Source organism: Anarrhichthys ocellatus, unplaced genomic scaffold (genome assembly GCF_004355925.1).
Source record: "Anarrhichthys ocellatus isolate YVR2014 unplaced genomic scaffold, GSC_Weel_1.0 scaffold51, whole genome shotgun sequence".
Taxonomy (NCBI): domain Eukaryota; kingdom Metazoa; phylum Chordata; class Actinopteri; order Perciformes; family Anarhichadidae; genus Anarrhichthys; species Anarrhichthys ocellatus.
This window is the reverse complement of record NW_022280081.1, coordinates 885369-896719: the sequence shown is the minus strand read 5'-3', so window position 1 is coordinate 896719 and position 11351 is coordinate 885369. Positions and strand designations below refer to the sequence as shown.

Sequence of the window (11351 nt, the reverse complement as noted above, 5' to 3'; positions counted from 1 at the left end):
GTGTGGGTGTGTGGGTGGGTGGGGGGGGGGGGGGGGGGGGGGGGGGGGGGTGATACTAGATCAGAGCCCGAGGGCCATTGTTCTGTCTGGAGAAGCAGGAAGTAGCCACCATCCTCCATCGTGGCCCACATTTAGCGGCGGCGCCGGGGCCACCAGGCACCAGCGCAGCTAGCAGGTAGGAGCATGCGGCTAGCTAGTCGGATGTGTCCTTCCACCCAGAGAGCTTTATTATTAGAAAGGACATAAACAGACTAATTAAATCGCAGCAGTGGAGCCGGGCTGACAGCTGGCGCATGAGAGTGTGACCGAACAGATCCCTATCAAAGCGAGAGGAGCAGCGTCTCTACATGTGTCCTGCTTTTCAGTGTGCACGGCTGTCTGTGTCTGCTGACACGCACACGCCTGTGTGTCCTGTACGGTAAGCGTACATACGTGTGCCGCGGCAAATTGTCCCCGTTTTATAATAGATGACTATTATTATTATTCCCCCCCCACTGTAATTTCATTCGTACACACTGTCATCTTCATGTGTTATTTATCTGTCGGGCGCGGAGCACATTGACTCACTGGTATGATCCAAAATGGTACAAATGCTATCCAGCAGAGCAGTAAACACTCCAGTAATTAGTGCACGGTCTCCAGGCTGACTCTACTCAGCTCTGCGGCACGGCCAAGCGCGGACCCCATATAGAGAGGAGCCTAGTTATGCATTGATCTCGGAAAATTAAGGCTAACTGCCCCAGATTGCGCCGTCTTGATGTACCTTCTGGATGAGCGGTGTACTAGACTTGTATTGTTTGTAGGGTAAACAGGATGATTTCGGACACACTGTGCTTTAGAATGAATGCATCCTGAATAATTAACGCCGCCCGCTCCCCCTTCCAGCGTTTATCTGTGTGACCGCAAACGTAAAAAAAACAAAAACACAGACACTGATGATGAGGAAAATATGGTTTTAACAAGTCAATAATGGCGAGCGCAACGAGGCCGGCCCTAATCAATGGGGCTGCAACGTTTGCAAACAAGGACTTGAATTATAACGCCAATAATTGATCCCTTCCACCCCCCCCTCTCCCTCCTTCGTATGATGTCATTGCTTATCGATCTCTTCCTGCCAGTGAGGGATGATGGGAAGTTTCAGTTTGTTTTTTTCTATGACTTTAGCCCCCCCCCCCCCCCTTCCCACCCCCTCCCCCCTCCCCCCCCCCCCCCCCCACCCTCCCTTTCTCTATTTGAAATTTGCAAGCTGTAGCACCAGCTTAACCAAAAAGGATTAAGTCCCATACCCAACTGAGAACACAGATAATGCTCAGTAATTGGTAAAAAATGAAGATGAATGGGACAGCTAGATAAGGACCAATTAGCTGCTGGGAGTGTACAGCTGTGGTCTCCTCACAGAGCGCTCTCAGGGGCCAAGGCCCCCTCTTTCCGTCTCACATGAGCACGCACATACACACGGATGCGTGCGTGCACACACACATAGCGGGCACGCAAACATACAAGCGCGAGGGCGGGGCTTGCAGAAATTAGCCTGATGACCCTGGGAAGAGAGAATGATGCTTCCTCATCATCTCGCCCGGACCCCCCCCCCCACCCCCCTTTCTCTCAACTCTCAGTCAGGCAACACTCCAGGTATCTGTCACCAGCCGTCCAGCTTCAGCCTCCAGCATGTGGCTCGCCACTCCTGGTTGGGGCGCAGACGGGCCTGGACGGAAGCCACAGATGTGAGACAAAAGGGCTTTCAGGTTTTTTGGAGGAGTGCTTATAGGGCTTAGTAGCGGTGTTTGGGATTAATTCAAAAGGTACGTTACAAAGAAAAAACACGGAAAGTTAGCGACAGCGGCTTTTTGCGTCCTCCCCTTTCACTCGTCTGTCGGCGAGTCGTTCGGTCGGCGTGTCGCGGCATCAGCTGGCCCATGACAGCGGAATTCCCATATCTAATTACAAACAGGATTTCAGCTCCATTAGAGCTGTGTGGTGAGGACTCAGATGAGTGGCAGGGCAGCACCCAGTGGCCAAAGAGAGACAGAGGGCGGAAGATGGGGAGGCATGTGAGACAGAGTTAAAAAAAAAAAAACAAGAAGAGAAAAACAAGAAAGAAAGACAAGGCTGAGCACCGCCTTATCTTTTCTTCCCACTCCTTTTCTGCAGGTCGGAGAAACACTTATTTTCCTTCCGCTGCAGAAAAAAAAAAGAGAAGCAATTCCTTCTCTTGGAATTGGCAGGTGTTTGTTAGTGGGCAGCTGACAATATTTCCTCTCCCAGTAATGAAGGTTGTGGCTGGGGTCAATGCACTGGGAGGGAGCGGCGGGGCTGTTTATCCCCCTAAAGGCCCAGCGCCACACGTGTTTTGCTTGGTCTGTGATCTGTAATTGTGGCATTTCCTGAGAGGCGCGGGGAACAATCCACATTGTGCTTTGAGAGGGCCCCCCCTGCCCAACTACAGGGTGTGAGGGGGGAATCAAAGAAAGGCACACACCTCTCTCATTCTATCTCTCTTTCCCATGTCTCTCTCTCTCTCAGTCACTCCTACAAACATATCTATCTATGCCCCCCCCCCCCACACCCAGGGTGGTTGGTTATTCTGGCTGAGAGTTGAACTGGCTGTTTTTTCTCTTCTTTATTCTTCTTCCTTATAATTAATAACATTGATGCAAACAGGAAGGTCTAATTGTGATGAATATTTAATGCGAGGGAGAAACATTAGCCTGTTCAATTTACATCAACACAAAGACATCGACAGGCAATCCAACTCTACAAACAGAACAGAGTGTCCTTCACCGGCTGGCTCGGCTGTGCTCTCGCTTTAAAGCTCCTCACAGAGATCTGCTTCAGACAAACACTGAGATGAGGCACCTGTACTTTAGCCCTGAGGAGCTTTTACTTTCATTTTTTCTCTCTCCAATGGCTTTATGTAGAAGCTCTCTCTGATTAAATGGATCTATGTCCCTTAGTAGGTATTATCATCCTCATTATCATATTGTGGCTGGTAACATCATTTGTGTAAGTAAACACGTCGTTAGTTTAAGCTGGGTGATTGTAAAAAAACAAACTCCAGTCCGTTTCCTCAAGAGCAGCTGTGGTCTGATTTAAAAAAAACAAAAACAACATGCATGAAGTCATAGCCTAGTCAGCACTGTGATCAACAGCGGGGTCCAGTCCCAACAAAGCCACGGCCAAAAGCAGCTCCGTGCTGTATCAGTCAAGTGATTTATGTCTTTTGGATTGCTGTTGGATGAATGGGCTCCAGAGCTGGACATATTAGGCATTCACACTCACAAAATACGAGTGAGACACTTATGGAACAATTCTGTAATTCACTTCTTGTGAAATAACAAAAATCTAAAATCCAAAAATAAACATGTGAGTGGAAGCCATGGGGCCGAAGGATGAAGAAGGCAGCACACTGCTGACTGCGCTCCGTGGCCCCGGCGGTGCCGAGCGAGGGGCCATATTTCTCCGGCGTATTATCGGGATGACTCCTGCTGGCCACCCTGTCACAGGAGAGTGCTTGATATAAACAAGAGATTGCTGCGACACACGGCAATCAATATTAGGATGGCTTCAGTACCAAACATCATTTGTCTCGGCGACCATTCCTTTGACCAAACGAAGCATTAATTCAAATCATAAATCTGAGCTGATTTAAATCCGAGGAGAGCGAGAGAGCGGGAGAGAGAGAGAGAGAGAGAGAGAGGGAGAGAGAGGCCCCTGTCTGACTGCCTGCCCCTAATGATTTATTTTCTACATTTCTGCGAGCGAGAGATTTGTCCATACTCGCTGACAGGTCACCTTCAAACGCCAGTGGCAGACTGTTCATCACCATGCAGACGAGCATCTCATCGCTGCGAGTAAATATTAAAGGAAAAAGAATCCAATTGATTGTGGATGGGGCCGAGAGGCGTCGCTGCCATATATTTCACTCAGAGAGCTAATGCTGTGGCCCCCGTGCACCCACACCTAGAGCTGCTCCCCCTTGCCAGAATTATGATTCTACCGGGAGCCTGTGTGGCTGGCTGTGGGCTCAAGGTTGCAATTTAAATTGTAAAAAGATAAAACAGTTTCTTATTAGCTCCATTGCCACAGCCTTGCTGTTGGTACTCGCATTTATCTTTATTTCCGTGACCTCGTATTTTTTTTTTTTTTTTTTTACATACCCCATTCTCTTGGAGTGATGACCTCACACTTTATGAATTCTGCATTGTTAAATCTGCTTAGAAACGCATCCTGTTTTCATCTCACACGCCATAAGCTCGGCGGTGTCAAGTGTTACTGATGAAATGCATTCAGGAGCCGAGCCATTTATTACAGTAAGTGAATCAAAACCTCCATTTAGCAACCAAAGCTATGGGGATTACATTTGGTTTATAATTTGGTATGGGCTCATGAATCCGCACTAACATACATTATCATTCTCTTTAATACACTAAGTGGTTCCATGTGATATTGGGAAAATCCTTCTGCTTTTTGGGGCTAATAATTAATTGAAATGGCACAGAGTGAAAAAAAACAATGCTCTCACAGCAATTCAATTAGACCTTGTTAAAAGCTGATAGCTTTGGGAAACTGTGTTCACAGTTTCACTTAGCTATTAACAATTTCATTATTTTTATTTTCTTTTTCTTTCTTTCAACACAAACGTGTAACACTTCAAGAGAAAACAGGACTTACCTCACCGCTTTGGATAATTACAGTGCATGCAAACTGTTTATTAAGAGTACAGCAGTGGAGACGGTCATGTCTTTGGTTTGTGTGGGATGATTCATCACCTCTGGCAAAGACGGTTAGTTTTTAGAGTTATGCATAATATGTAAAAAGCTACATGACACAGTGCAACTGAATTTGGGGGAGAGACAAAGAACGAGTGATAAGCTTTTGGTTGTGGTCCGAAGAAATAGCGTGACATATTTATAAAGCGCTCTACATTTTGTTACTGTTGAACTCGTACAAGCAACTGACCCTTCGATTGGGCCGTGTTCACAACAAACGCAAAGCTAATTTTTCGCGCAACGAGATTGCATACGAAATCGAAGCAAAGACACAAATGGATGCAAGTACATGCAAAATCACGCAAATGAGAAATCCAGCGTTGAGATTCTCCTCCACCACTGACGTCCTGACGTTGTTGAATAAGAAATGGAGGAAAAAAGATATATTTTAGCGGCAGGTGTTCACCCTGAGCGCTACATTATGTCATATTGATACAGAGACCAGACTATGTTTGTAAATGTATGTGTATAAACCATAGGATACAAATATTCGACGCTGCCGTATTTGCGCCTATATGACGTTATTTTGAGTGTTGATGGAGCAGCTACAATGTTAGCAAAGCCTAGCACCGATTGATCCAAGCTCCGTTCAGATAACAGGCATTTTAAAAGTTGTTTGCTTGAGATCTTGCGGAGAGAACTAACAAGGCATGAATTCAGACTTTTTACAAATCGGCATCATTATGTAGTTATTTCGGCATCCCTTTTATCCGTTTATTGCAATTAAATCACAGCTAAATTGTTTTGGGTTGATACAGCTGTAGTGAACCAGCCTGTGGCCTGCTAGATAAAACACCAAACGCCTCCGGATGATGTTATGAACCCAGACACAACGGTGGTAAGTTTACCTGGATATCTGGGACTTCCACAAGAAAATTTGCTTTGCGTTTGGCGTGAACACAACATAAGTCCCACCCCTCGAATGCAGACCAGCCAATCATAGCGTAGCACCGTCCCTCTCCGACCAAATTTGGTTCAGGCTTATTTAGTGGATTTGGAACTCGTCATTGTTAAATGATGTGGAACAGTGATACTCCGGAGACGTTGGAAGGAGATATACGTTTCTATATGTTTCTACGTAGAAAGCTAACATTAGCAGTTATCACATAATGAACTAGCGTTAGCACTTCTAAGCTACGCTAGCTACTGAATGTATAGTGAATACGTACACATACTGCATTTTAATGATTGTAACAGTGAATAAAGACCTACCTGCTTTACAGGAACACTTTTGTTCCTTCATTTTATTGATATCTGTCTCAATCGTCAGGTGGTTCACTTTTACACTGTGATCTGTAGCTTTAGCTTCTATCTTTGTCTTTCTAACCTGTTTTCACTGATGAATCAGTTTGACATCCTGGATATTCCCTTCAAACACATATTGTACACCCTCATGTCTGCTTCTCTCTGATATCTCTTTTTGTTTATTCCACAAATTAGAATATATTTATTCAGAGAGTGCAGTTAGTGACAGTGTGGGCTCCATGGTAGCTCTGACAGCATGACGGAGTAGCAGGAATCCTTGGTTCTAGGCAAATCTCTCAGTACAGGCCACACCTACTTCAGCCTGAACATATTGTCCCCATTTCAAATTTGAGCAGTTATCTATATTCTATATACATTGTATATTGTATTGTAAGTATTTTAAAGTTAAAGTAATGTATTGTTTTGTGATGTGCCCTACCATTGTCCAATAATGGGTTGCCAAAATCGTGTGGCCGTATTAATAAAACCCCTTCAACTTAGGTCTCTGAATCCTCCGAGTGTGCGTCAAAAAGGAGATATGAATGCATTAACATCCTAATGTGTGTGTGTTGGTGTCTGCACATCAGACAGTTTTGCAACATGCATTTGCCTTCCGTTCATGCGAGTGCGAACGTGTCCTCACCGACGCTGGAGCTGAGGTCTCCATTCTCTCCGTCGACCCCATGGTGGTTGGCGTTGCCGTGGTAGCCGCTCATCGCCTCCAGCTTGATCTTCTTGACCTTCATGGCCTCTGCAATGGCTGCGTTGGCAGCTGCTGCCGCCGCCGCTGTCAGGCCTGGAGAGAGGAGGCAGGAGAGACGAGACAGAGCACTTACAGACCACGCACTACATGTCTGCTGGGGCTGAGCCGCTGCACCTGCAAAACCTCTCTGAAAAAGCTGCCCTGGCAAGGGAAAGGGAAAAACACAAAGAAAAAGGACTTTTGAAATAATAAAACAATGAATAATTTTATACACTACGGGGAATAAGAGCCTATGAGATCACAGCTTGGTTTTTCATCTTCTGACAGGGGGATATCTTCACAGCAGGTTATCATGCTGATGGGATGTGTGTGTAAAGGAATATGATTTTTGTGAATGTTGGTCATTGCTCACCGCTATATTGATGTATTTGTACCATGATGGGAACAGATGCAGTCAATATAACAGTGCATGATGTAGGCACTTTGTATGTACAACATATAATAGACTCGTATTCATACATATAATAGAGGAACAGTGATACAGAGTGAGACAAGTGGGGGGGGGGGGGGGGGGAGGGAGAGATAAAGTGAGACAAAGAGAAATCTTCAACACGTGAACAAACAGAGAGAGAGAGCTGTGTCCTAACAATCTCCTTATCGAGGTGTGATAGCGTCTAATGTATTCAGCAGATCTAATCGCCTTGAATAATGCCTAGCATTATTCAAGTATTCAAATTCCTCACAGCTATATAGTGTAGTGTCTCATAATAACACGGCTCTTCTGAGAGTCGAGGCCAGTCATCAAGCAGAACGGAAAACTTTAAAGAATGCGCCGAGGATTCAAGGTTGTTTTTTGTAAACGGCTTTGAGTACATTCAACACTTGGAAGGCCACGTGCGGAAATTAGCTAATGCTCTAATAAAAAAAAGAAAATGTCAAGGAATGTATGCGAGTCAATAGCGTCACTATTGCATTCTCAAAAGCAAAACCCAATGTACTCAGGAAATGAATGACGCGACGGACAAAAATACCCTTTTGGGGATAGGGGCACCACAAAGTCCAATGAAAAGGGAGGATGGATTATAGCATAACATGGAGACTTTTTACTGCCCAAATAAAACGTGAAAACTACTCTGGCAGTGTGACCTGTGCACTCTGTAACACAGGCTGCAGAACTGGTTCTATGGAAGCTTCAATGTTACAATACAGCAATTCATTAATCAGTGTGCAGCACTTAAAACTGTTTGACAACATGCCAAATCTCTCTGAGCATTCTACATGGATCGTCTTCAGACCCGAGGCTGCTGTTTTTCATCTGCACACTAAATAACTATTGACATCACATTTAAAATGGTCATTCACGTTTCCGCGGCCGTCTGTAAACACGTGCTGGAACAGCAGTGTTTGACGCTGGTGCGTCCACCCTGATCGCAATGGACTCCATGTGATTGATGCAGTGAGTCTGAGATTACGTACGTGCGTATGCCGAGCACACTGCAGAGATCATAAAGCACTGGTTTGTCATTGTGGTATTTCCAGGGTTCTGGCTAACGTGACTGAAATCTTTATTCATGAGGCCGCTCTCAAACAGCAGGGACAGATAGCGCTAAAGCTCTTCCAGGCCCCGGTGCGTCTCAGGAGAGTCCCCCGACTCCTTCTCGTCCAACCTCCGGCAACAAAATCAAAGATTCACGGCGAGGGGAGAAAAAAAAAAAAAAAAAAAGATATGCGCCTATTAGCGGAATCAGTCATATCCACAACACTGTATATCACCTGCCCTCTTTACAGCACGCCGCTGTGTACTGGATACGCGGGTTCACTTGACGCAGAACAAGACGACGTCCGCGTTTATCATCACAGAGCTGTCTCGTCTCCCTGATGGGACTCAAGAGCGGCTATTAGCCAATGGGGGGGGGGAGGAGTACAAGGAGGAGTAGAACTCGAACATGTGGCTCTATCAGATACACGGAAACGTGCGCACCAGAGATGCACCGGCCCGGGCGCCCCCCCCCCCCCTCTCTCCCCTCATCCCAACAAGCTGATAGGCAGATGGCGAGAGTCACTCTGAGCCTCTGACATGGAGGTGCATATAATTTAAAGCCTTGTTTGCATCTTAAAATACATCAGCACCATATTGACGTACAGTATACATCATGTCACAGAGGGCCCTCTCGTTTGCACCGGGCCCCGGCTGCTGTTCAATATGCATGGGCAGAACATGCGGGGGGGGGGCATTGCCTCATAAGAAGGTGATACTTCTCCACATAATGAATGTGGCCTCTGCCCAGTCTGAAGGTCAGCCTTCATTTGTGTATAATGGGCGAGAGTCAACTGTTTTCCAAATGAGACGTATGCAGAACAGACCGCCGAGTAAATATTGAAATCACCTCTGGGCTGTTTGTGTGATAAATTCCCCCCACAAATCAGGTGCCGCTCAAGAGGAGTGCCGCAGTGGAGCTTTTCCGACGCTCTCTAACTTTGGCTGTGAGAGGCTGGTGGTTTATTGCACTGCAGCTTGCGTGTCCTCGCCGCTTCCTTGGACTATATTTAACACAAACAAATGGTAACAAGAAAAGAAAAGAGAGAGAGAGGAAAAAAAAGAAGAAGAAATGAATCCATGAAGAAGAAGGTGACAGGTTTTGATCAAATACGCATCGAGTAAATAAAATGCTAAGAATTGATTTTCACCGTGGCGAAACACACGGAATGATCGCTTTTCCGTTTTTTCCATTCATCATCCCCCCCGGCCTGTCTTTGACTAAATGACACACTCCATGAATTGAAATCTTTGTTCTGATAATTGTTCCATTTGGGCGGATCAATTGTCATATCCCGATGACGAACGCCCCGATGCAGTGGCTGTAATAAGGAAGCCGGGGAGACGCCGGCGCCCAGCAACAAGTCCATTAAGCTACTGGAAGTCTGAACGTCAACAAGACCAATCCCGCTCAGTGCTAATCTGCATTCATTACTATGCAAACAAAACAATCCTGCCTCGTATATTCTTTCAAAGTCACCTTTAGAATCAGACCCCCCCCCCCTCATATAGACGCGAGTCAGAGTCCTCCGGTGCACAAAACAAACAGCGCAGCCGCATGTAGAGAGCCACATCAGCCCGACAAGAGGAAGAGGAGCATTTGGACAAATAGGAGAATAGCATGGCACTGTCACATGAGGAGCACAAAACAGCAAATAACACAGACAAGGTCTGATGGTAGCCCTTGGAGCAGCTGTCATATTAAATAATAATGAAGGATCTATTAATATGCAAAGGAAGCAGCAGCCGACTGGCTTAACGCTGTCATGCCTCTGCATATTGTCAGGATCTTCATCATTAATTAACATGCTAGCTGCCCCATACCTGCGCCAATGTCAGAACATTCTTACAACAAACACCTCGATGCCTGTGCCCTCCGCAACTAACTCCTATAATTAAATTAAAATCAGATTAACTTCGCACCAGCACACCAAACACTGACTTTTAGGACTTTCTCTAGCGGAAAAGAAAAAAAAGACAATAAGCAGAGCTTATCTGTTGTGTTTCTGTTTTGTCTCTGTTCCAGCCTGGACAACAATGAAAAACACACTTTTATTTATCGGGGCAAGCGAGATAAGCGTTACTCCATGTCAATGAGCGAGGCATATCATTTTATGCATGAACTGGTGGTGATGACAAACTGGGGAGTGGGGGGGGGGGGGCTGGGAACAACGCGACTCTTAGGTACACCGCACCACTTGAACTGTGCTATCCACATCATGAGAAATTTAGTATCAATTACGCAGCGCGCTAACCTTATGACGAGCGGGCGGGCCGAGAGGGGAGGGGAGGGGGGGCCGAGGCACAAAGAAGTGACACTAAATTACCTGCCGCACACACTAGATCTATTTTAAAGAGGGCTTGAAGTGGCACCGGATTAGACGATCCACTCCAGAAGCTGACGTGCTAATTGTACATCAAAAGAACATAAATATTACAATACGTCTCCCAGAGAATCAGCTCTCTGAGGCACCGGAGACCCACACACATACTTGTACAGGAGGAGCCAGACAGCATTAGGAAATATTGTGTTTTACATCAGGATGCACCCCCGGTTACGTGTAGGGGACATTCATTTCTCTAATGGTAAACGCAGTGCTCTTGCGTTATTCAAAAGGTTGAAGCCCGTGTCCAGGACATAAATGAATTATATTGAAGCTGCTGCTTAAGTAGTGGCCAGAGTGTGAGTGGAGGCCCTCTCCACTTTAAAGGAGATGTCATCTCAGTGTGGTGTCAGTCCGCTGCAAAAATAATCCGATTTGGGGGGCTCAATCTGCCTGTAATGCATCAGCAACTGGAAAGGCTCCAGCACCGCCCCCCCCATCTCTCCCTGAGGGCATGAACGCAAGCATGCAGGCACTAGCACATTCACACACACAAATATATATACAGTGGGTACGGAAAGTATTCAGACCCCTTTAAATTTTTCACTCTTTGTTTCATTGCAGTCATTTGCTAAAATCAAAAAAGTTCATTTTATTTCTCATTAATGTACACTCAGCACCCCATCTTGACAGAAAAAAACAGAAATGTAGAAATTTTTGCAAATTTATTAAAAAAGAAAAACTGAAATATCACATGGTCATAAGTATTCAGA

The 11351-nt window shown here is 45.7% G+C and overlaps 1 protein-coding gene across 9 annotated transcripts in view; it reads right to left on the bottom strand.

The window, feature by feature from the left end:
- The window catches only part of dachd (dachshund d), a 110933-nt gene that overhangs the window by 34202 nt on the left and 65380 nt on the right, over positions 1-11351 (bottom strand). For 6 of the 9 annotated variants that reach the window (XM_031870190.1, XM_031870192.1, XM_031870193.1 and 3 more), the window contains exon 3: positions 6658-6918. In XM_031870190.1, the coding sequence (XP_031726050.1) occupies positions 6658-6918 (261 nt within the window). The remainder of the gene's footprint in view (positions 1-6657; positions 6919-11351) is intronic. The other 3 variants (XM_031870196.1, XM_031870197.1, XM_031870198.1) reach the window with 1 other exon arrangement.